Source organism: Onthophagus taurus, chromosome 7 (assembly GCF_036711975.1).
Source record: "Onthophagus taurus isolate NC chromosome 7, IU_Otau_3.0, whole genome shotgun sequence".
NCBI classification, from domain to species: Eukaryota; Metazoa; Arthropoda; class Insecta; order Coleoptera; family Scarabaeidae; genus Onthophagus; species Onthophagus taurus.
Window position 1 is genome coordinate 34,659,090 of NC_091972.1, and position 19,901 is coordinate 34,678,990.

At 33.3% G+C, this 19,901-nt stretch overlaps 2 protein-coding genes across 2 annotated transcripts; both read left to right on the top strand.

The window, feature by feature from the left end:
• Positions 1-3,500: 3,500 nt before the first annotated feature.
• LOC111414598 (acidic mammalian chitinase-like) lies at positions 3,501-5,083 on the top strand. Its single transcript, XM_023045991.2, has 6 exons — positions 3,501-3,611; positions 3,680-3,850; positions 3,907-4,139; positions 4,190-4,444; positions 4,501-4,806; positions 4,873-5,083. The coding sequence occupies exons 1-6, from the start codon at positions 3,551-3,553 to the stop codon at positions 4,996-4,998; spliced, it is 1,152 nt and encodes a 383-aa protein (XP_022901759.2). The 5' UTR covers positions 3,501-3,550; the 3' UTR covers positions 4,999-5,083.
• Positions 5,084-9,057: 3,974 nt separating this feature from the next.
• Positions 9,058-19,529, top strand: LOC111414599 (probable chitinase 10). The gene is made up of 12 exons (XM_071197549.1): positions 9,058-9,168; positions 9,239-9,409; positions 9,467-9,699; positions 9,748-10,002; positions 10,068-10,373; positions 10,438-10,562; positions 17,954-18,057; positions 18,122-18,292; positions 18,348-18,580; positions 18,631-18,885; positions 18,942-19,247; positions 19,328-19,529. Exons 1-12 carry the CDS (start codon positions 9,108-9,110, stop codon positions 19,451-19,453), a joined length of 2,346 nt encoding a protein of 781 aa, XP_071053650.1. The 5' UTR covers positions 9,058-9,107; the 3' UTR covers positions 19,454-19,529.
• The last annotated feature ends 372 nt before the right edge of the window (positions 19,530-19,901 follow it).

Below are 19,901 nucleotides of genomic sequence, written 5' to 3' on the forward strand. Positions count from 1 at the left end.
TGCAGGGATCGTGTAAGCGGGATTAAGAAAACGGATTTTGAATTGTGTGCTTTAAAAAGATTTAAGGAAGCATTGAAAAAAGGGTGTGAGATAGATTTTAAGACGAATAAAGGAAATCAAGCGTTTAAATAGATTATTTTCGAACAAGATTAAAAGTAGATAGAAAAAATTAGATGTACCGTTAAAAATTTTAATGAAAATATGAACTGCCATTATGTACACATATAATTATAACTAATTAAGACTTTTTTTTAGTTTGACAATGTTATTTGCTTTGTAGCTTTCTTTTTGTACTTGCATATCTTTTTATAACAACTTTTTGATCAAACTAAAACTAGAACTAACACTAGCACTATCACTAGAATTAACACTAGGCCTAGAAACAAGTTTCAAAACTAACTCCACTTTCACCAATCAATAGCACAAGCGGAATTTCGTAGAGCATCTGAAACGAACGATCACCTACAGAGAATCAAAATGATAATCAAAAAACCCTCGAGTACAATAGGCCGCCTGTTATGGCTTTTGTGGCTTTCACATACTTCAAGCAAGCCGTGACGACTATAGCTACATAAAGTTAATACACAATATATAGAGAAATGCAGTTATGTAAGTGAAACTGCATGAAAGCACAGATCCTATCCAAGTGAGCAGTGGAAGACGACAAGGTGATACATTATAGTCTAACTGTTTATTGCAATACTGAACTATGCATCTAAAAATAAAAAACTTGTTATAATATCGAAGGGCAGATATCAAATTTAAAGATACTGACGATATAGTTTTGTTCTCAGACAATCTCAAGGAGATAGACATACTTATGTATGTTCCAGTGTGACGCTGAAAATCAACACAACCAAAAGAAAATACATGACGAACCTAATTCGCAGTGAAAACATCACCATTGAAGATAATAAGGTGGTAAATCGTTGAAAATTACAATACGTTGGATACGAAATAAAAATAGATAATAGAGACAAACGATCAGGCGAATTGAAGAAAAGAAAAGTTCAAAAGTAATGTGTATGTGTATTGCCAGCTTCCCATTGAAAGTACTGCAATGTATAAAAAGGAAAACCTCCAAAACTGTATCAAAATGCAGTCTACCTTGTCTAAACCATATAAAGTTATTAATGCCTCAAATACTAAGATAATGATAATAGACGGCAACTCTTAAACAATTATATTAGGAATATTGCGAACTATGACGTGTAACATCGGTGACTGTAGAGAAGAAATAAAAGGACGCCAAGGTATGGCTAGAGCGGCCACAATAAAACTAACAACATTTGGAAAGACCAAGCTATTATTGGAAATAACAATCAATAGTGTGCCATACAACACACAAAGTGTGCCATACACCACACAAAGTGTGCCATGACAAAATTGTTTCAAAAAACTTTTTATCAAATTTACCAAGAAAATAAAGAACATTATTGATAAATATACACAATTGAAAACAACACGTATAAAGTTGTAAAATAAAATTATTTTTATAATCAATAAAGATTGTACATGATTATAGTTCAAATCATTGTATGAATGTTAAACTTGTAATGTTAAACTTCTACCCCAGATTCAAAATCACTTCACTATCAAAAACAAAAAACGATCTCATCAACTTCTTAGACACTGCAACACGACAACGCTTTTTATTTAGCCAAAGATCTTCTGTCAAAATCTATCTTTCTAGGACATCCCTCTTCCCATGCCACCCTATCATTCTCAACTGATACATCTAACACACGTATGGGAGCTGTTTTAACACAAACCATCAATGGAAAATCTCAACCATTAGCATTCGTTTCCAAAAAATTTACTTCATGCCAAACCAAATATTCAACTTTTGATAGAGAACCATTAGCAATCTACTCTGCCATCAAATTTTTCAAACATTCCTTACATGGAAATCAATTTACAGTATATACAAATCACAAACCCATTGTCACATCAATTTTTTCGTCCACAGACAAACCTCCTCGTCAAACCCGATATCTAAGTTATATTGCACAATTTACTTCAGATATAAAATATATCAGAGGAAATTAAAATGTTGTCGCAGATACTCTATCCAGAAAAAACATCAGATCTCTAAATTCATCTTATGCAGATTTTCTAACCCTTAGTAAAGCTCAACTTGCTGACACAGAATTATCAAACTTACTGAATAAACAATTTTTCAATAATCCTTCAAAATCTTATCGTTTAGCACATCAAAGAACATCATAATCTAATATCAAACTATAGTGTGAAAGCTTTTCATCATCTCCAAGAATTTATATTCCACAACAGTTCACACAAGCAATTTGTGACAAAATTTATAGCTTATCTCATTCCGGAATACGTTCCACCATTCATGCAATCAAAACAAGATTCTTTTAGCGACACATGTCAAAGCAAATTCATGGTTGGACCAAAACCTGCTTAAAATGTTAACAAGCAAAAATCCAAAAACATACAAAATCGGCAATCATCAACATCAAAATTCCTAAAATTAGGTTTAATCATATATATATCGACTTGATTGGACCACTCACTCCGTCCGTAGGCAGTACTTATGTACTTACATTTATCGAATGCTACACTCGATGGCCAGAAAGAAAGATATCACATCTTCTACTATAGCGAACACACTTTTCCGGCATTATTTTAGTGGATTTGGTATACCTACCACAATTACACATGATCAGCGACGGCAATTTGAATCAAACCTTTACTAATAAAGATTGTACATGATTATAATCCAAATCATCGTACACAAGGGTAGAAGGACTGAAGAGGAGGAGGAGATATTACCAGCTATGAGGTGCTGAAATGTTGCCCCTCACCACAACAAAATCTAAAAAACTTTCAATTGCACAGAGAAAAATGCAAAGGTCAATATGGTGTAACTAACGAGGATCTAACAAGTAGGATGGGAGTTCAGATGTGATTATTCGAATTTCAGAATTCAAACAGAATTGAGAAGGGCACGTGGCCCGATGTACAAAGTGAACCACCAAAGAAAAACTACTTACATGCTGGACTGACACTATTAAAAGAATTGGATATAGAACGAGCAAAATAAAGAGAACTGGACAAAAATGAGGGAGGCCTATGTTCAGTAGTGGACGTTAAGGGCTGAAAGTTGAGATGTGTTATAGTTTAACTTAATGAAGCAGATGATTTATAAGAATTTAATTTTTTGTTAAATAAGAAAACCTATAGGACATAAATAAATTGGATTACTACATACATTATTTTTAATTTCTACGCAAGAGTAAATATTCATATTTACGAAGAAATAGCCACATTACTAGCTATATTTAAATACTTAAACATTCGATAAAGTAACATAACATAGATTTTTCTTCATGCGTTTTTGTTTTGTTATGAAGCAAGGACATGTGGTAAGTATGTCTGTTCGTCATGTTCTTAAATATCAGAACTTAATTATTTCAAGAATTGCTACAATGTTTTTCACATTCCTCTTTTTTGAAATAAAACCTTAAAATTTCTGGAAAATTTGCTAGTTTGTATTCTGGTTTCATAAAGTAATATTTCATACAACATGTTGTTCCTTGTATTACTGGCGTTAACCGGAAGCATTGCTTCAGTTTATTCAAAAACAGGTATTAGTTTTCATCGATTTTTTCCTATAACGTTAAAATTACTTCTTAAATTTCAATATATTTTCTAGATAGAATTGTGTGTTATTATGAAAGTTGGGCTGGTTATAGAAACGGAGATGGAAAATTTGAAATTAAGAATATCGATCCGAATTTATGCACCCATCTTATCTATGCTTTCGCTGGTTTAAATGACGATTCTACCATTAAAATTTTAGATAACTGGGCAGCATTAGATTTAGGTAAAAAAATGTAATTATTAATTTATTTGTGTTACTAAATAATATGTGATTTTCAGGTGGATTTAAAAATTTCAACGATCTTCGTAATAAAAATTCTAAACTGAAAACATTAATAGCTGTTGGCGGTGCGAGCGAAGGATCTGCTAAATATTCTGCAATGGTATCGTCTGCTAGTAAAAGAAAAACATTTATTCAAAGCGCTGTTAAATTCATACAAGAATATAATTTTGATGGTTTGGATTTGGATTGGGAATACCCAGCTCAAAATGGTGGCAAACCAGCAGACAAAGTAAGTAAATCATTTTTTCTTTCAGCCATCTAAAAATTTTGATCATTTAGGAAAAGTTTGTATCACTTTTGAAAGAAATGCGAAAAGAATTCGATAAGAACGGTTACTTATTGTCAGCAGCAGTCGCAGCTTGGGCTGAATCAGTTGATACTTCTTATAATGTACCGGCTTTATCACAATACTTAGACTTTATCAATGTGATGACTTACGATTTACACGGATCTTGGCAGTCAGTTACTGGACAAAATGCACCATTGTATCCATCATCTTCTGATGTTACAGATTTTGAAAAAAGTCTCACAGTCGTAAGTAATTTGTATGAATCTAAAGCATTTTTTGTTATTATTATTTGTGCTTTTAGGATGCCTCTATATCCGGTTGGATTCAAAGAGGTGCTTCTCCTTCTAAACTCAATATGGGCGTTGGTGCTTATGGAAGATCTTTTACTCTGCGAAGTAGTGGCAATACTAAAGTAGGTGCGCCTACAAAAGGAGCTGGTAAACCAGGAAAATACACAGGAGAAGGTGGTTATTTAGGTTACAATGAAATTTGTGAAAATGTTAAGGCTGGATGGACCGAAGTTTGGGATGATCAGCAAAAAGTGCCTTACGCTTTTAAAGGAAACCAATGGGTTGGATATGATAATCCCAAATCAATTGCTATAAAGGTTAAACTAATTGGCTTTAAAAAAATCTTAAATGAATAATTATTAGCAATTTATCAATATTTTTAGGTTGATTATGCAAAATCTCGTGGATTAGGTGGCATAATGGTGTGGGCTTTGGATACCGATGATTTCCGTGGAAAATGTGGAGACGTTAATCCAATTTTGAATCAAATCAAAAACAGTTTGAAATAACCAGCTTATTCAAATAAAATTTTGTTAATGAATAAATGAATAAAATTTTGTGATTTTAATAAATTTGTAAATTCTGTTGCCAGTATAGTGACTTGATTGTAGGAAATTGATTCAAATAAGTTTTGACAAATCCTTGACATTTTTCTCGTTTTTAATTTTTTCCACAGGGAATACTTCTTTTGAGTTGTATTAATTGAGGGGCCTAGGCGCAGATTTTGTTTGTGCGAAAGTACATTTCAGTTTTCGTTTCAAATGTCTTGTGCATTTTTCTGACATTTAATGTGCATTTATAGTTTCCTGATATATATCAAGTTGACTCAAAAGAATATGATGTTTCAGCAATTGGTACCAGCCAAATTTGCCAACAAAAAAAAACACTGAAAGAGGTCATGAGGGTAGTTGATTAACCATATTAACACCAGTTTTTATAGCATAATAATAATTGTAGTTATTGCAAAAGAACGATCGCACCTGGGATTTAATTCTTTCTAATAGATTTGCGGTGGTTAACGTACGGAACTGTATAAATATTTTAATTAATTTGGACGACCATCATCCAGCTATAGATTTTAAAGGTTTAACTTTTTTTGGAGGGTGTGTGTGTGTGTCAATGGCGACACATCGGCCCCCATGAAGTATGGTCCTTCTTCTGCATTCGATGATGCGGCCATTGTTGCTATGTTTTCGAAATCGATTTAATGATGCTGCTTCAGGTAGCGATTGAAATGAAGTATAGGGGTATCTTCTTGAAAAATTGTGCCGCGTATCTTGTTGCTCTTCTTTTTATGATTTTTTTACGTTCCATAGCTGAGTGTGTTTTTTCTTCAGTTTGGAAGTGAGCCTTTATTGTTCCTACTTACAAGTCGGATAATAATCACTTAATCAATAACCATCGTCCTATTTCTACTTTATCTCTACAGTCACAAATACCGCCTGAACAAACAGGATTTCTTAGGAGAGTGTCACAGAAATTAGATTTTTAATGTCAGACAATTAATAGAGAAATCTCGATGAAACGGGAGACTACAAAAATACACTCATGTCTCACGTCAATTTAGTGTAGAAAAAAGTGTATTTTATCACCAAAACTGTTCAACGTATATGGGATCAATTGGTGGAAAGAAACTCACTACAGATATGACTCTGCACGAAAGATAAAGAGGACCTTCATATTATACTAGATTTGGTGAGAGAAGAAAGCCGAAATTTGAGATTAGAAATGAACCTAAATAAGACGAAATTGATGATAATAGATAGAGGCAATACCTTAACCAAGAAAATGTTGTAGATGTACTAGAAGTCACAGAATTCATATACCTAGACCGCACTCACATGCAATCAGGGACAAAGGAAAACGGAAGGGCGAATAGCGATAGCTAAAGTTGCCTTCACCAACTTGACGAAGATATGGAAAGATCAACAAATCGCGAAAAGAACAAAAGTGAATCTAATTAGAACATTTAACGCTATATGATATAGAATCCTAGACTATCAAAGAACCCGATAAAAAAAGGATTGAGGCTTTTAAGATGTGATGCTGGCGTCGAACGCTGCATATTCCTTGAATAGGGAGACTGATTAACATATTTATACTGAAAGGGTTCGAGATCAAAGACAGACTGTTAACTACAACGAATTCTACAATATTTTGGGCATATAACACTGATCGACAAGGTTTTTACCACAAGAATTTTGTATGCTAAATATTACTTTACTACTTACCTTTATTACAAAACAGAAATTATTTTTTCTCTGTCAGCCACAAATTTGGTGTGACAGCCACATATGATTTTACTGCATTTTCCGCTAATATTACTGTACGTAGTGTCGAATTGCAACAAGTTATGCTTTAAACAAGGTCAAATTGTAAGTTTAGCAGCATACATAAGATAATCGTTGTTAGTTTCTCAACATACGAAGGATGTCTATTAATCATTCTAATAGTTTTTTTACGTATATGGTAAACTGACTTTCAAAAGCCAGCGACGAAATTTCACTGAACTGGTGAAGCATACACGATAGTGTATATTTTTGTTTCTCTGTGGCTCATCAAGATAAGTATCGGGTACCTCATATATCCTGTACGACATGCGTAAAGAATCTTACAGGTTGAGCAAAAGAAACGCGATATATGGCTTTCGAAAAACCCATGATTTGGACATTCCCTGTAGATCATGTATCTGATTGCTACTTTTGCTTGACTAATATATACATGGAATGAATATGGCGTCAAAACATACTGTAAAATATGCAAATTTACATTCTGCATTACGACCACTTCGTCATAGCGCTTATTTACTTGTACCTGCAATACCAAATCAGACAAACGACGCAGCAAATGCTGTCATCGATTTACCTTCATGTAGTGTAATTAAAGATGAAATTTTTGATCCAACCTATGTGCCTGAAGGTAAAAAACCTCATTTCGTAATTCAAGCTCATCTTAACGATCTGGTTCGCGACTTAAAATTGTAAAAAAGCAGTCTGAAGTATTAGGTATTAGGTTAGTGTGTCTTTTTCGTAGCCGTGACGAAGAACTAACAAAATACTTCTCACATGAAGAAAATTTTGTGTATTGCGATAATATTACTTCGACCATGAACTTGTTAGATATTGAATTTGGACCACAATATTGGCGCTTGAATATAGACTCGTTAAAAACCTGCTTAAAAGCTGTACTCTTGCAAAATGGAAATAGACTACCCTCTGTTCCGGTAGTATATGCTTCCGGTACGAAAGAAACTTACGAAAACATGAAATTGGTACTAGAAAAAATTCAGTATAATCAATTTTCATTTAAACTATGTGGTACAGCCAAGAGGTACAGCGATTCAAAGTCATTGCTGTACTTCTCGGATTGCAGCTGGGTTGTACAAAGTATTGTTGCTTTTTATGTGAGTTGAGTAGCAGAGATGGAAACAATCATTACCGCAAGAAAGACTGGTCAAAGCGCGAGTGCCTCTCTCCTGTGAATAAAAATGTTTTACATCCTCCTCTTGTCGACCCCACAAGAGTACTTCTGCCACCACTACATATAAAACTAGGCCTGATACAAAAATTTGTCAAAGCCATGGATGGCAATGGTTCTCGTTTTATGTACTTGAAAGAAAAGTTTCCTAAAGTTAGTGATGCTAAAATAAAGGAAGGTATTTTCGTCGGACCTCAGATCACGGAATTGTTCAAAGATAACATATTCGAAGAAAAGTTAAGTCCGTTAGAGAAATCTGCTTGAAAAATTGTCGTGCAAAATTTTTTGTGAACCTAGGAGACGTTAGCGATGAACATGGAGAAAGGTTCTATCAGGATAGAACCTTTCTCCATGTTCTCCAAAAGCACTGAAAAACGATACCAAGGCAAATGGAGTCTTCCTATGCTGGGAGATTTTTGTTGGACGCTTGCAAGAGACCAGCTTCAAGCTAAATACTACAGAATAATCATAATTTTTAGTTTTTAAAAACATATTTTCAAGTTGTAGTTCATGTAAAGTCATCTTATTTTTTATAAAACATAAACTTTCTGACACAAAAACATATGGGTGCCAAAATTTTTCTACACCTGTTTTCTACTGTAGCCAAAAAAGTACATGCGCCAAATTAAAAGTTCATTTTTGTCAATCAGTAATGATTAGAAGAAATGGAGATAACCTGGAAAAGTTAATAATACAAGGAAAAGTAGAAGGCAGAAGATCAAGGGGAAGAACGCTAAATAAATTGCTGGACTAGATAAAAGAGATAACAGACACTCCGCTTCAAGGCGCACTTCAAGAGGTACAAGAGAGCCATTTATGGAGTAAAGGAAAAGAATGCTCATAAAACTATAGAAAAAGATAATTAAATTAGTTTATTAGTTAATTAGTTAATTTCAACGCAAAAATATTTAAACATTTGGTGTAGTAACATAACATAGATTTTTCTTTGCGTACTTTTGTTTTATGGAGCAAGGACATGTGTTAAACGTGTTTATTTGTTACCTTCTTAAATATAGAACTCAACTATTGTAAGAATTACTATTATTTTCACATTCCTCTTTCTTTTCAAATAAAACAATAAACTTTCTTGGGAAAATAGCTAGTTTATATACACGTTCCAAACAGTAATATTTCATATAATATGCTGTTCCTTGTAATATTGGCGTTAACCGGAAGCTTTGCTTCAGTTTATTCGAAAACAGGTACCTATTTGTTTTTATTGACTTGTACTAAGTTGAAATTATTTCTTAAACTTAACTATATTTCTTTTAGATAAAGTCGTGTGCTACTATACAAATTGGGCTGCTTATAGAAACGGAGATGGAAAATTTGAAATTAATAATATCGATCCGAATTTATGCACTCATCTTATCTATGCTTTCGTTGGTTTGAATGATGATTCGACTATAAAAATTTTAGATTCCTGGCAAGGAGTAGATTTAGGTAAAAAAAATGTAATTATTAATTTATTTGTGTTACTAAATATTTTGCGTTTTCTAGGTGGATTTAAAGATTTTAACAACCTTCGCAATAAAAATTCTAAACTGAAAACATTAATAGCTGTTGGTGGTGCGAGCGAAAGATCTGATAAATATTCTGCAATGGTATCGTCTGCAAGTAACAGAAAAACGTTTATTCAAAGCGCTGTTCATTTCATACAAAACTATAATTTTAATGGTTTGGATTTGGATTGGGAATACCCAGCTCAAAACGGTGGTAAATCATCAGACAAAGTAAGTGAAACATTTGTTCATTTATCCATCTAAAATTTGGTTATTTAGGAAAACTTTGTATTACTTTTGAAAGAAATGCGAAAAGAATTCGATAAGCACGGTTACTTGTTATCCGCCGCAGTCGCAGCTTGGCCTGAATCAGTTGATCTTTCTTACAATGTACCAGATTTATCACAAAACTTAGACTTTATCAATGTGATGACTTACGATTTACACGGATCTTGGCAGTCAGTTACTGGACAAAATGCACCATTGTATCCATCATCTTCTGATGTTACAGACTTTCAAAAAAGTCTTACAGTTGTAAGTAATTTGTATGAATCCATTTGCATGAATAATTTTTTTGTTATTATTATTTTTGCTTCCAGGATGCTTCTATATCTGGTTGGATTCAAAGAGGTGCTTCTCCTTCAAAACTAAATATAGGTGTCGGTACTTATGGAAGGTCCTTTACTCTACAAAATAGTGGCAACACTAAAATAGGTGCGCCTACAACAGGAGCTGGTACGCCAGGAAAATACACAGGACAAAGTGGTTATTTAGGTTACAATGAAATTTGTGAAAATGTTAAAGCTGGATGGACCGAAGTTTGGGATGATCAGCAAAAAGTACCTTACGCTTATAAAGGAAACCAATGGGTTGGATATGATAATCCCAAATCAATTGCTATAAAGGTTAAACTTATTGGCTTAAGAAAATCTTAATGAATAATCAATAGCAATTTACGAATATTTTTAGGTTGATTATGGAAAATCTCGTGGATTAGGTGGCATAATGGTGTGGGCTTTGGATACCGATGACTTCCGTGGAAAATGTGGAAAGGTTAATCCAATTTTGAATCAAATCAAAACCAGTTTACAATAACCTGCTGATTCAAAAAATGTTTCATAATGAATAAATATGTAAAAGGAATTGTTTATAATTATGCGATTACAATACATTGGTAAATTCTATTACCAGTATAGTGACTTGATTATCCTTGATATATTTCTTATATCTAATTTTTTTGTACACAGATAGCACTTCATGTGAGTTGCATTAATTGAGAGGCTTAGATTCCGATCAATATTCGTTTCAAATATTTTGTACATTTTTCATAACATTTATTTGATTAGTTGCGAGATCCATAACCAGTTGACTCAAAAGAATATGACATTTCTGTTGATGTGTCGAATGTTTGTGTTAGTTAAATGTAAGGTTAGTTTGATTTTGCAGTTGAAGGTAATAGATAGTTAGAAACCACGTTAATTATAGCTCATATTGCACAATAATATTAATAATAATGCAATTGAAACCTTTATCAAATGCTCGCAGCTTAAATACACGTGTAAATACACATGTATAATAAACCAAGTAAAAAGTTTAAACTAGTACAGCAAAACGGAACAATATACAAAGGTTATAAAAACAAGTGCATATTAAGCGATGATTACGCAATGAAAATCAGAAGTCCCAGATTAGACGTGTGCAGGCGGAACAACCATAATTTATAAGAAGAGAATTACAGACTCATAGCATACCTTAATATCATATACAAAATATTTAAAAGTACACTACTGGAAATGATTTTATAAATGATAGGGCTTGTGTAGATGAGAAGGCCCAACAGGGATGTAACAAGACTGCGGTATAAAATATTAAAGACATGATAGACACAAGATACTTTATGGATATTTCTCAAGTGGTGCTCGAGGTGTCTTACGTAAAGAAAGATAGAGCTGTTTGATAGCTATAGAAATAAAGATTAGATGGATGTAAGTATTATAAATCACAGCAATTCTTTGTACTTCGGCGTCACTTCTCTATTTTTCCAATGCCGTTTACTCATTCCCACATCTGTCTCTTCTTTCTTCTGGTTTCATATTGAACATTTTCTTTGATATTCTTTTCATCCATTCGAATATGGTGGCCATACCATTTCAGCTGTTTCCCTTCTGTCTCCTCTACTAGAGCTCTTAAGCTTAGTTCTTCTCTAAAGTTTTTGTTTGGTACTCTTTTGGCTTTTCTTACTATTTTTCGCAGATACTTCATCTCTGCTACTCATGTTTTTGATTTGTATCTGTCTAATATAGTCCAAGTTTTCGTCTCGTAGGTGAGTGAGTGAGAATACCTGGTTTTGAATATATGTGCCGAGATCTTTCTTACCTGCAGGATATTATTTATGTGGTAATAGATTCCATTTGTTTTCGCTATTTTGCTGCATATCTCTTGACCTATCTTCCCGGCTTTACAAATCGTGGTTGCCAGGTATTCGTATTTTTATTTATTTATGCTATTCTTACAACTATGTTTTCTCTTTCTTCTTCCTTTGTGAAGTGTAAGTCTTTTGGATGTGTCTTTGTAGGACATCAAAATAGATGCCCTACAATCAGACGGCCTCCCATCAGACGGGCTGATCTCGTCTTGTTTGATTTTTGTTTATTTCAGTATTGTATTCAAGTAGGCTACAAACAGTAGTGGACTTAAATTGGCGCCCTGTTTAACTTCCATTCTAAACTAAAATGTCTAACTTCCATGTCTTTTCATTTAGTTTAACTGTTCCTGTTACTTTTGTATATATGTATACTTGATCGTTTTTTGTAGATTTAAACTTATCCCTAGTTCGCTTAATACAATCCGTATATGTTGTCTCGGTGCTGATGAAAAGCTACTTTTAGGTCCAAGAAGGTTAAGTCTATATCCTTATTCATGTCTACTAATTTCTCTATATGCCTCTTCTTCATGTCACTCTTCTATATGGGTTGTAAGTCGTTTTTCTAAAATTCTTCTCTCAAGTCTCTACCCGTTCTTCAATATCTTCTTTTTCTTTCTCTTCTTCTTTAAATCTTGCTGCGTAGTTACATGTTTTTAGTATGCTTTCGTTTCTATCTTTCCATTTTGGTTCCTTACATTTTGTATTTGCTTTGGATTGGGCATCTTCAGTTTCTTAACTACGTTCCATAACCGTTTCTCATTTTCTCTATAATTTTCGGTCCACTTCCGTCCAAATTCTTTTCATGTTTTCAATTTTGTTCTTTTTCCTAGATTCCTGCCACCTCCATCGATGTAGTTTCTGATCAACGGCTGTTCTTGTTCGCATGCATTTATCCCAAGCTCTTTTTCTGTTTTATGTTATCCATTCCACCATTTGGTTCTTCTTTGGTCTTTATTGTTTTTGTTCCAAATACTTTTCTGCTGCTCATATTATCGCTTCCCTACACATAGTCCTTCTATCATTCAGATTCCAGTGGTCTTCTATCTCTATATCTTGATTTTCTGGGTTTCTTAACCTTCTATTGAATTCTTCATTGAGTCACCCCAGCGGTTATAGTAGATGTCAAGCTGTCGCTACCAGTAACAAATCACTTCTGGTTATCATTATCACGTATTTTTCGGGATGATTGAATAACCGTATGCTGAATACGCCCGGTAGGAACAACTTCCAAGGATGTTGAGTAACCGCTTTAATCAGCGCAAAAATTGCTGAATTCTAGGTACCGCGTATAGAACACGCAAATTCTAATAATAGGACATGTCCTAAAATGTCATGTACCTGATATTGGCAACACAGACGTACTAGCAATCATATCTAACCGTATACAAGTTATTTCAGGAAACAACGGTAATAGTTTGGGTGTTAAAGCAATTTAAATGCGGCTAGGTTTGCAAAATCATCACCCATCATTAACTTATGCTGTTTTTATAGCACTACTTGAAGGTAAAAATGAACCAAGTAAGTGACACTTAAAAAAGCATGATGTTTTTATACAAGGAGCAACAAGGCTGGTATTATAGTAGAGCATTGGACATGGTGGAAATTAATCTGTGTCATGTAGGGTAAACGCACCAGTGTTTGACCTGTTAAGGATTTTTTAATGTCAGTGTTTGACCGAGCCATATTATTTTTCTTGTAGATCCCTCTGCCTTTACATAAAATGATCAAAATATGATCAAATACACATCTGATTCATTTAAAGTTACTTACCCTACATATAAAATATAACATCATGAAATAATATTTTTTTTAAATTAAAAAGGAAACCAGTATTTCGCATTTAGTGTTTGACCACTTTGGTAACATTACTTGACCAATAATATCTAGTCTTTGACCTTAAAACCGTCAATGTTTGACCGACTCTTAATATAATATTCATTTTCATTATTTTTTTATACTATTTTGTTCACAAAAAAATGTTTATATTTTTTGGCTCTTTAAGAACATCTTTTAAAACAGGAGCAAAATGCTCTTGACTTAACTTTTCACCCAAATTTTGAGTTTTCCAACTTGGTTTTTGAGACAGGAAAACCCCTATCTGCTAAATGAAACAACCATTCAACTAGCAGTTTTTCTTTATCAGAATTTTAAAATGCTGGTGGGCCCATTTTCCTCTGCACTGGTGTTTTTCCTTTTTCTTTATAAATAAGATTTTACTTTGGAACGTTAAACATCTTGGCTGCTTTTTCATAAGATAAACTCCTACTTCTCACATCGAGAGTCTTTTGTAGATCTTCTTCACTATTTTTAATCTTAGCCTACGTTATCATATTGGTACTGAAGAAATGTTAACCTGATTCATATTTGCTAAATTTTCCATATAGATTTTCGATTTTTTGATAATTGACCACTATAAGAGTCAGCGTTTGACCAACCTTTTCTCCTTTTAATTTTACAGACTCATTACTGCTTAAGTGCGGTCAATTACTTTTATTGTTATAAAAAAGGTTTAAAAAATAGAAAAGAATCAAACATTTACACTTATATTTATATTACGTTTAAATATTTATAACATTTAAAATCCGTTAAAAAACTCAGTTTTGAGTGTGTCCTATAAATGACCAAAAGAGGAACCAGTAATTGACCGCATATTTAAACTGATTGTATCTCATTTTTAAAGTATAAAAGTGTTGGTCAAATACTAAACAATTTAAACGGGAAGGTATAAGTTTTAAAAACAGGTATTACACATTTTTCCATTTTAGTAATCAAATATAAATCCTTGTGAGATTATAAAACAACCAATTCGTTTAGTAATTGACCGTTTGGTCAAACATTTTTCAAACACAATCAATTTTTAATTAAATTTAGAACCAGTTATTTATCGGCGTTATTTCAACAAACAATTTATTAAAGCGGTGTTTTTTAATATATCAAATAGAAAACATTATTAGATCACTGGCAAACAAAAAAAAACATCATACATGCAAGTACGGCTGAATAGTACTACCCTGTTTGGGCGAAATTACGCTTTTTAGCACGATGCGAATAGGCCGGCAGTTAGCGTGAAATTAAACAATAAAAACTCAAGAACGGTATGGTCGTGGACTTTTTGTGTACTAGGGAGTGGAGAGGAGACTGGTGGCTATTTATGGATATATTTATATTTTTTTAGATATTCCTTGGATCCTTATTTTTTACATTTTTTTACAAAGACGGTCAAACACTGACCAACGGTCAATTACTGGCGTTTTACCCTATAACAAAAGAAGTTTGCCGTAGCATGCTTAATTTAGTTTTCTAATAACTGCCTTACACGTTAACATCTTTGATCATCGTACTATGAGCGAAACACTGATGGTCTTAATTGCCAAGTGTAGTATACTTGGTATTACCCGCATAGAAGTAATTTTTTGGCTCCCTCATGCATATTTTTAAATTTTCTGATGGGTGAAACAACGAAAGCACTCATAATTCCTCTTTTCAATAAAAGCTCGAAGCGTACACAATTACTATTTATGAAATACCGTATTTTCTCGAATCTTATCCGCACTCGAATCTAATCCGCACCCCGATTTTAAAAATGCATAATGGTAAAAAAATTTAGTTTGCGAATGTAATCCGCATCTTTCTCTGAGCAATTCGACAACAACAAAATGATACGATGCTTGTTGTTAACTATAAATATATAATAATAATAATATATTTATGCATAGTATATATACATAAAATTATTATAAATTAAGCAAGCACAAATTAGGCGGAGTTCAGGTGCAGCCGTAACAGCACCTGCTCTTCCACTCAAACCTAATAAAACTAATTCTAAATATACAAGAGAGAAAAAGAAAAGAAAAAGACCCGATGGTGAAATCATAATTAATTACTAAGCGTAAACTGCCCGATCCCTGTCGCCCTACAATGTATTCTGAATTTGAGACAAGCGGCCGTTCACTCTGTGACGAAACAACCTTGAAGAAGTGCAACATTTTATAGTTGATGGCAAATCATTAAGAATATGTGTTATTTGGTATGAAAAGCATTTCTTAAATAGCTGGTGATGATGTATCGGCGGGGTAAGAGTGCCCTTGAATCGAATATTCAAGGTATGAACATCGGTACGAAATTTTATTTTATTGAACAAGTATGGAGGTTTCTTCAAAGTAACTATATTAAAGAACAAAACCGTCGAATGAAGTATGCGCCTGTTTTTCATGTTGAGCCAACTCAAATCCTTTAATTTGTGCGAAACATGCTGACACCCCGTAACTCAAATATCAAGCGCAAGCAAGAACTTTGAATTTTCTGAATTTTTTTCGTATTACTATACGAAATACACGGATCATACAATGTATCACAATAATTAAAATGCGCTAACACCAAGGCTTCGCACAAAAGCACCCTTGTTCTACGATTGAGGAACGACCGACCGCCATAAATCAGCTTAAGAGCAGCATACGCGGAAGCAGTGCACTTATTGATGTGTTTATTAAAGTTTAAATTTTCGTCCAATAAGACACCCAAGTTTTTCACACAATCCTTCAGCAGCAATACTTGATTGTTGACAACTATCTTGACCCGATCCCGAACAGAATTGTCACTTATCACCTTTCTTGGCCCAAATAAAATCAGCTCTGTTTTAGCAGCTTTAAAACAAAGGCAGTGACGCCTATCATCGACATCCGATAGCAGAAAAGATATATATAACTGGGTGTCATCCGAGTAGAAATGATGATTACAACTTTTTATGTATCTGTTAAAATGCGATGTGTAAAGTGAGTATAGCAGTGGACCCAAAATTGAACCCTGAGGAACACCGGACGTTGTCGAAAGAAACGATGAAACGCGACCATTCACCTTCACGCACTGCATTCTGCCCGTCAAGTAACTGTGCAAGAATCCCGATGCAAGATCATCAAACCCAATGTAGCGAAGCATGGCATACATCATGTCATGATTGATAGTATCAAAAGCCTTTGAATAATCTAAGAGACACATCAAAGTCAATTTTTCTTGGTCTGTGCTTCGTATGACATCGTCCACAATATTCGATAGAGCTGTATTACAGCCATAATGCTTTCTAAGACTGTGTAGGCGGTAAAAGGTTGTATTCCGTAACATAGTTTAATTGTAATTCGATTACTCTTTCTGTAATTTTAATACTAGCAAAGGTTGGACAAACTACAATTTCCCAAAAGCTCGTAATGATTTTCAAAAAAATTTCAATTTGTCTCAAACTGTGAATGCCGACAAAATGGCAGTATATCTGGATATGCCTCCCAATTTCCTTAGAAACGAGTGGTTGCGAAAAATTGTGCATAACATTAGTATACTAGCAGTAACAAGTGATAGGGAAAAATTGCTATCATTATTAATATTGAGAAAAAAACCATTCTGAAATCCGAAAGACTTCCCGAATGACGTCTTAGTTAGGGCACAATAAAAGGATGAATAATGGAAAAGCTGATGATGGAATGGTTAAGACAAGTATGGAGTCGTAGACCAGGAACACACATGGAAAACGATCCCTGAAAACAATATTATAACATCATTTAAGAAGTTTTGTATAACCACTGCTTTGGACTGATCCGAAGATGACGTAATATGGGCAGAAAATGATACATAAAAATGTAAATATCGTTCTAAAACCCTTAACAGCGTTATTGTTATAATGCGATTTTATTTTACTATTTTCCAAATCGCAACTATACGACTGCGAATCTAATCCGCACTCGATTGTAATCCGCATTTGATTTTAGAGCATATAAAATTTGTAAAAAGGGTGCGGATTAGATTCGAGAAAATACGGTAATTAAATTAGTTTATTGCATATATTATTTTTATATTCTACACTAACATAAATATTAACATTTACGAAAAAACAGTTTCAGCAATCTTAATTAACTATATTTAAATATTTACGTTACCACTCGCGTTAAGTAACACAATCTACATTTTTCTTTATGTATTTATGTGTTATGGGGCAGATAAGTGGTAAATATGTCTATTTTAAGAACTCCACAATTTTCGTATTCCTCTTCCTTTTGATATAAAACCTTAAAGTTTCCGAAAAATTTGGCTTGTCTGCATTGTGGTTTTATACAATATGTTGTTCCTTCTAATATTGGCGTTGACCGGAAGCATTACTTCAGTTTATTCAAAAACAGGTATTTATTTTTCTTGATTTGACTAAGTTGAAAGTATTTTGTAAGTTTGAATGAATTTTTTTAGATAAACTTGTGTGCTATTATGCAAATTGGGCTGCGTATAGAAACGGAGATGGAAAATTTGAAATTAAGAATATCGATCCGAATTTATGCACCCATCTCATCTATGCTTTCGTCGGTTTGAATGATGATTCTACTATTAAAATTTTAGATTCATGGCAAGGAGTAGATTTGGGTAAAAAATGTAATAATTAATTTATTTGTGTTATTAAATATATTGCGTTTTTCAGCTGGGTTTAAAAATTTTAACAATCTTCGCAATAAAAATTCTAAATTGAAAACATTAATAGCAATTGGTGGTGCAAGCGAAGGGTCTGCTAAATATTCTGCAATGGTATCGTCTGCTAGTAACAGAAAAAAATTTATTCAAAGCGCTGTTAAATTCATACAAAAATATAAATTTAACGGTTTTGATTTGGATTGGGAATACCCAGCTCAAAATGGTGGTAAACCCTCAGACAAAGTAAATAAGTCATTTGTTACTTAATCCCTCTAAAAAATTTGATCATTTAGGCAAACTTTGTATTCCTTTTGAAAGAAATGCGAAAAGAATTCGATAACCACGGCTACTTATTATCAGCGGCAGTCGCAGCTTCTTCTTCATCAGTTGATCTTTCCTATAATGTACCAGCTTTATCAAAATACTTAGACTTTATCAATGTGATGGCTTATGATTTACACGGATCTTGGGAATCAGTTACTGGACAAAATGCACCATTGTATCCATCATCTTCTGATGTTACAGACTTCCAAAAAAGTCTCACAGTCGTAAGTAATGTATGAATGTAAATCATTTTTTGTTGTTATGATGATATATGTTTTAGGACGCTTCTATATCTGGTTGGATTCAAAAAGGTGCTTCCCCTTCAAAATTAATTATGGGTATCGGTACTTATGGAAGAACTTTTACTCTGCAAAATAGTGCAAACACTAAAGTAGGTGCACCTACAACAGGAGCTGGTACCGCGGGAAAATACACAGGAGAAGCTGGATTTTTAGGTTACAATGAAATTTGTGAAAATGAGAAGGCTGGATGGACTGTTGTTTGGGATAATAAGCAAAAAGTACCTTACGCTTATAAAGGAAATCAATGGGTTGGATATGATAATCCCAGATCAGTTGCTCTAAAGGTTAAGCTTATTGTTCTTAAAGAAATCCAAAAATTAATAATTGCATTGAAAATATTAATAATTTAAATCAAAATTTTTAGGTTGCTTATGCAAAAAAACGCGGATTGGGTGGTATAATGGTGTGGACTTTGGATACCGATGACTTCCGTGGAAAATGTGGAAAGGTTTACCCAATTTTGAATCAAATCAAAACCAGTTTAAAATAACCTGCTTGCTTAACAAAAAAGTTTTCTTAAGGAATAAAGTTGTAAAATGAATTGTTAAGATTATGCGAATGTAATAAATTTGTGAGTTCTATTACCTGTTTAATAACTTGTAACAAGAAAATTTTAAGAATTTTCGTTGATATGTGGGCTCTGATATAATTCTAGTTGAAGCTAAAAAAGTATTGTGTATAGCTTAGAATTTGTTCAATTTTTATATTGAGCGATATGTAACGATATTAGAGCAGTATTGGTTGCCTATATTGTGCATTTTTTCTTCCCCATTACTTCCAGATACTTTTCTTTAATTATTTTAATTATTAGTTATGAAATGACAGTTATCAAGAATGTATATTAAGAAGAATGTCAACTTAAAGAAAGTTCCACAATTCTTTAAATAAATGGATTCGGTACGACGTTACGTCTAAACACGAAGACTATGTGAAGACTA

Excerpts from the sequence above, each read along its gene's own strand:
- LOC111414598 (XM_023045991.2), top strand. The coding sequence starts at position 3,551 with ATGTTGTTCCTTGTATTACTGGCGTTAACCGGAAGCATTGCTTCAGTT. Across the intron at positions 3,851-3,906 it reads CTGGGCAGCATTAGATTTAG|GTGGATTTAAAAATTTCAAC; the intron begins GTAAAAAAATGT and ends TGTGATTTTCAG. Across the intron at positions 4,445-4,500 it reads TTGAAAAAAGTCTCACAGTC|GATGCCTCTATATCCGGTTG; the intron begins GTAAGTAATTTG and ends TTGTGCTTTTAG.
- LOC111414599 (XM_071197549.1), top strand. The coding sequence starts at position 9,108 with ATGCTGTTCCTTGTAATATTGGCGTTAACCGGAAGCTTTGCTTCAGTT. Across the intron at positions 9,700-9,747 it reads GTGGTAAATCATCAGACAAA|GAAAACTTTGTATTACTTTT; the intron begins GTAAGTGAAACA and ends TTGGTTATTTAG. Across the intron at positions 19,248-19,327 it reads CCAGATCAGTTGCTCTAAAG|GTTGCTTATGCAAAAAAACG; the intron begins GTTAAGCTTATT and ends CAAAATTTTTAG.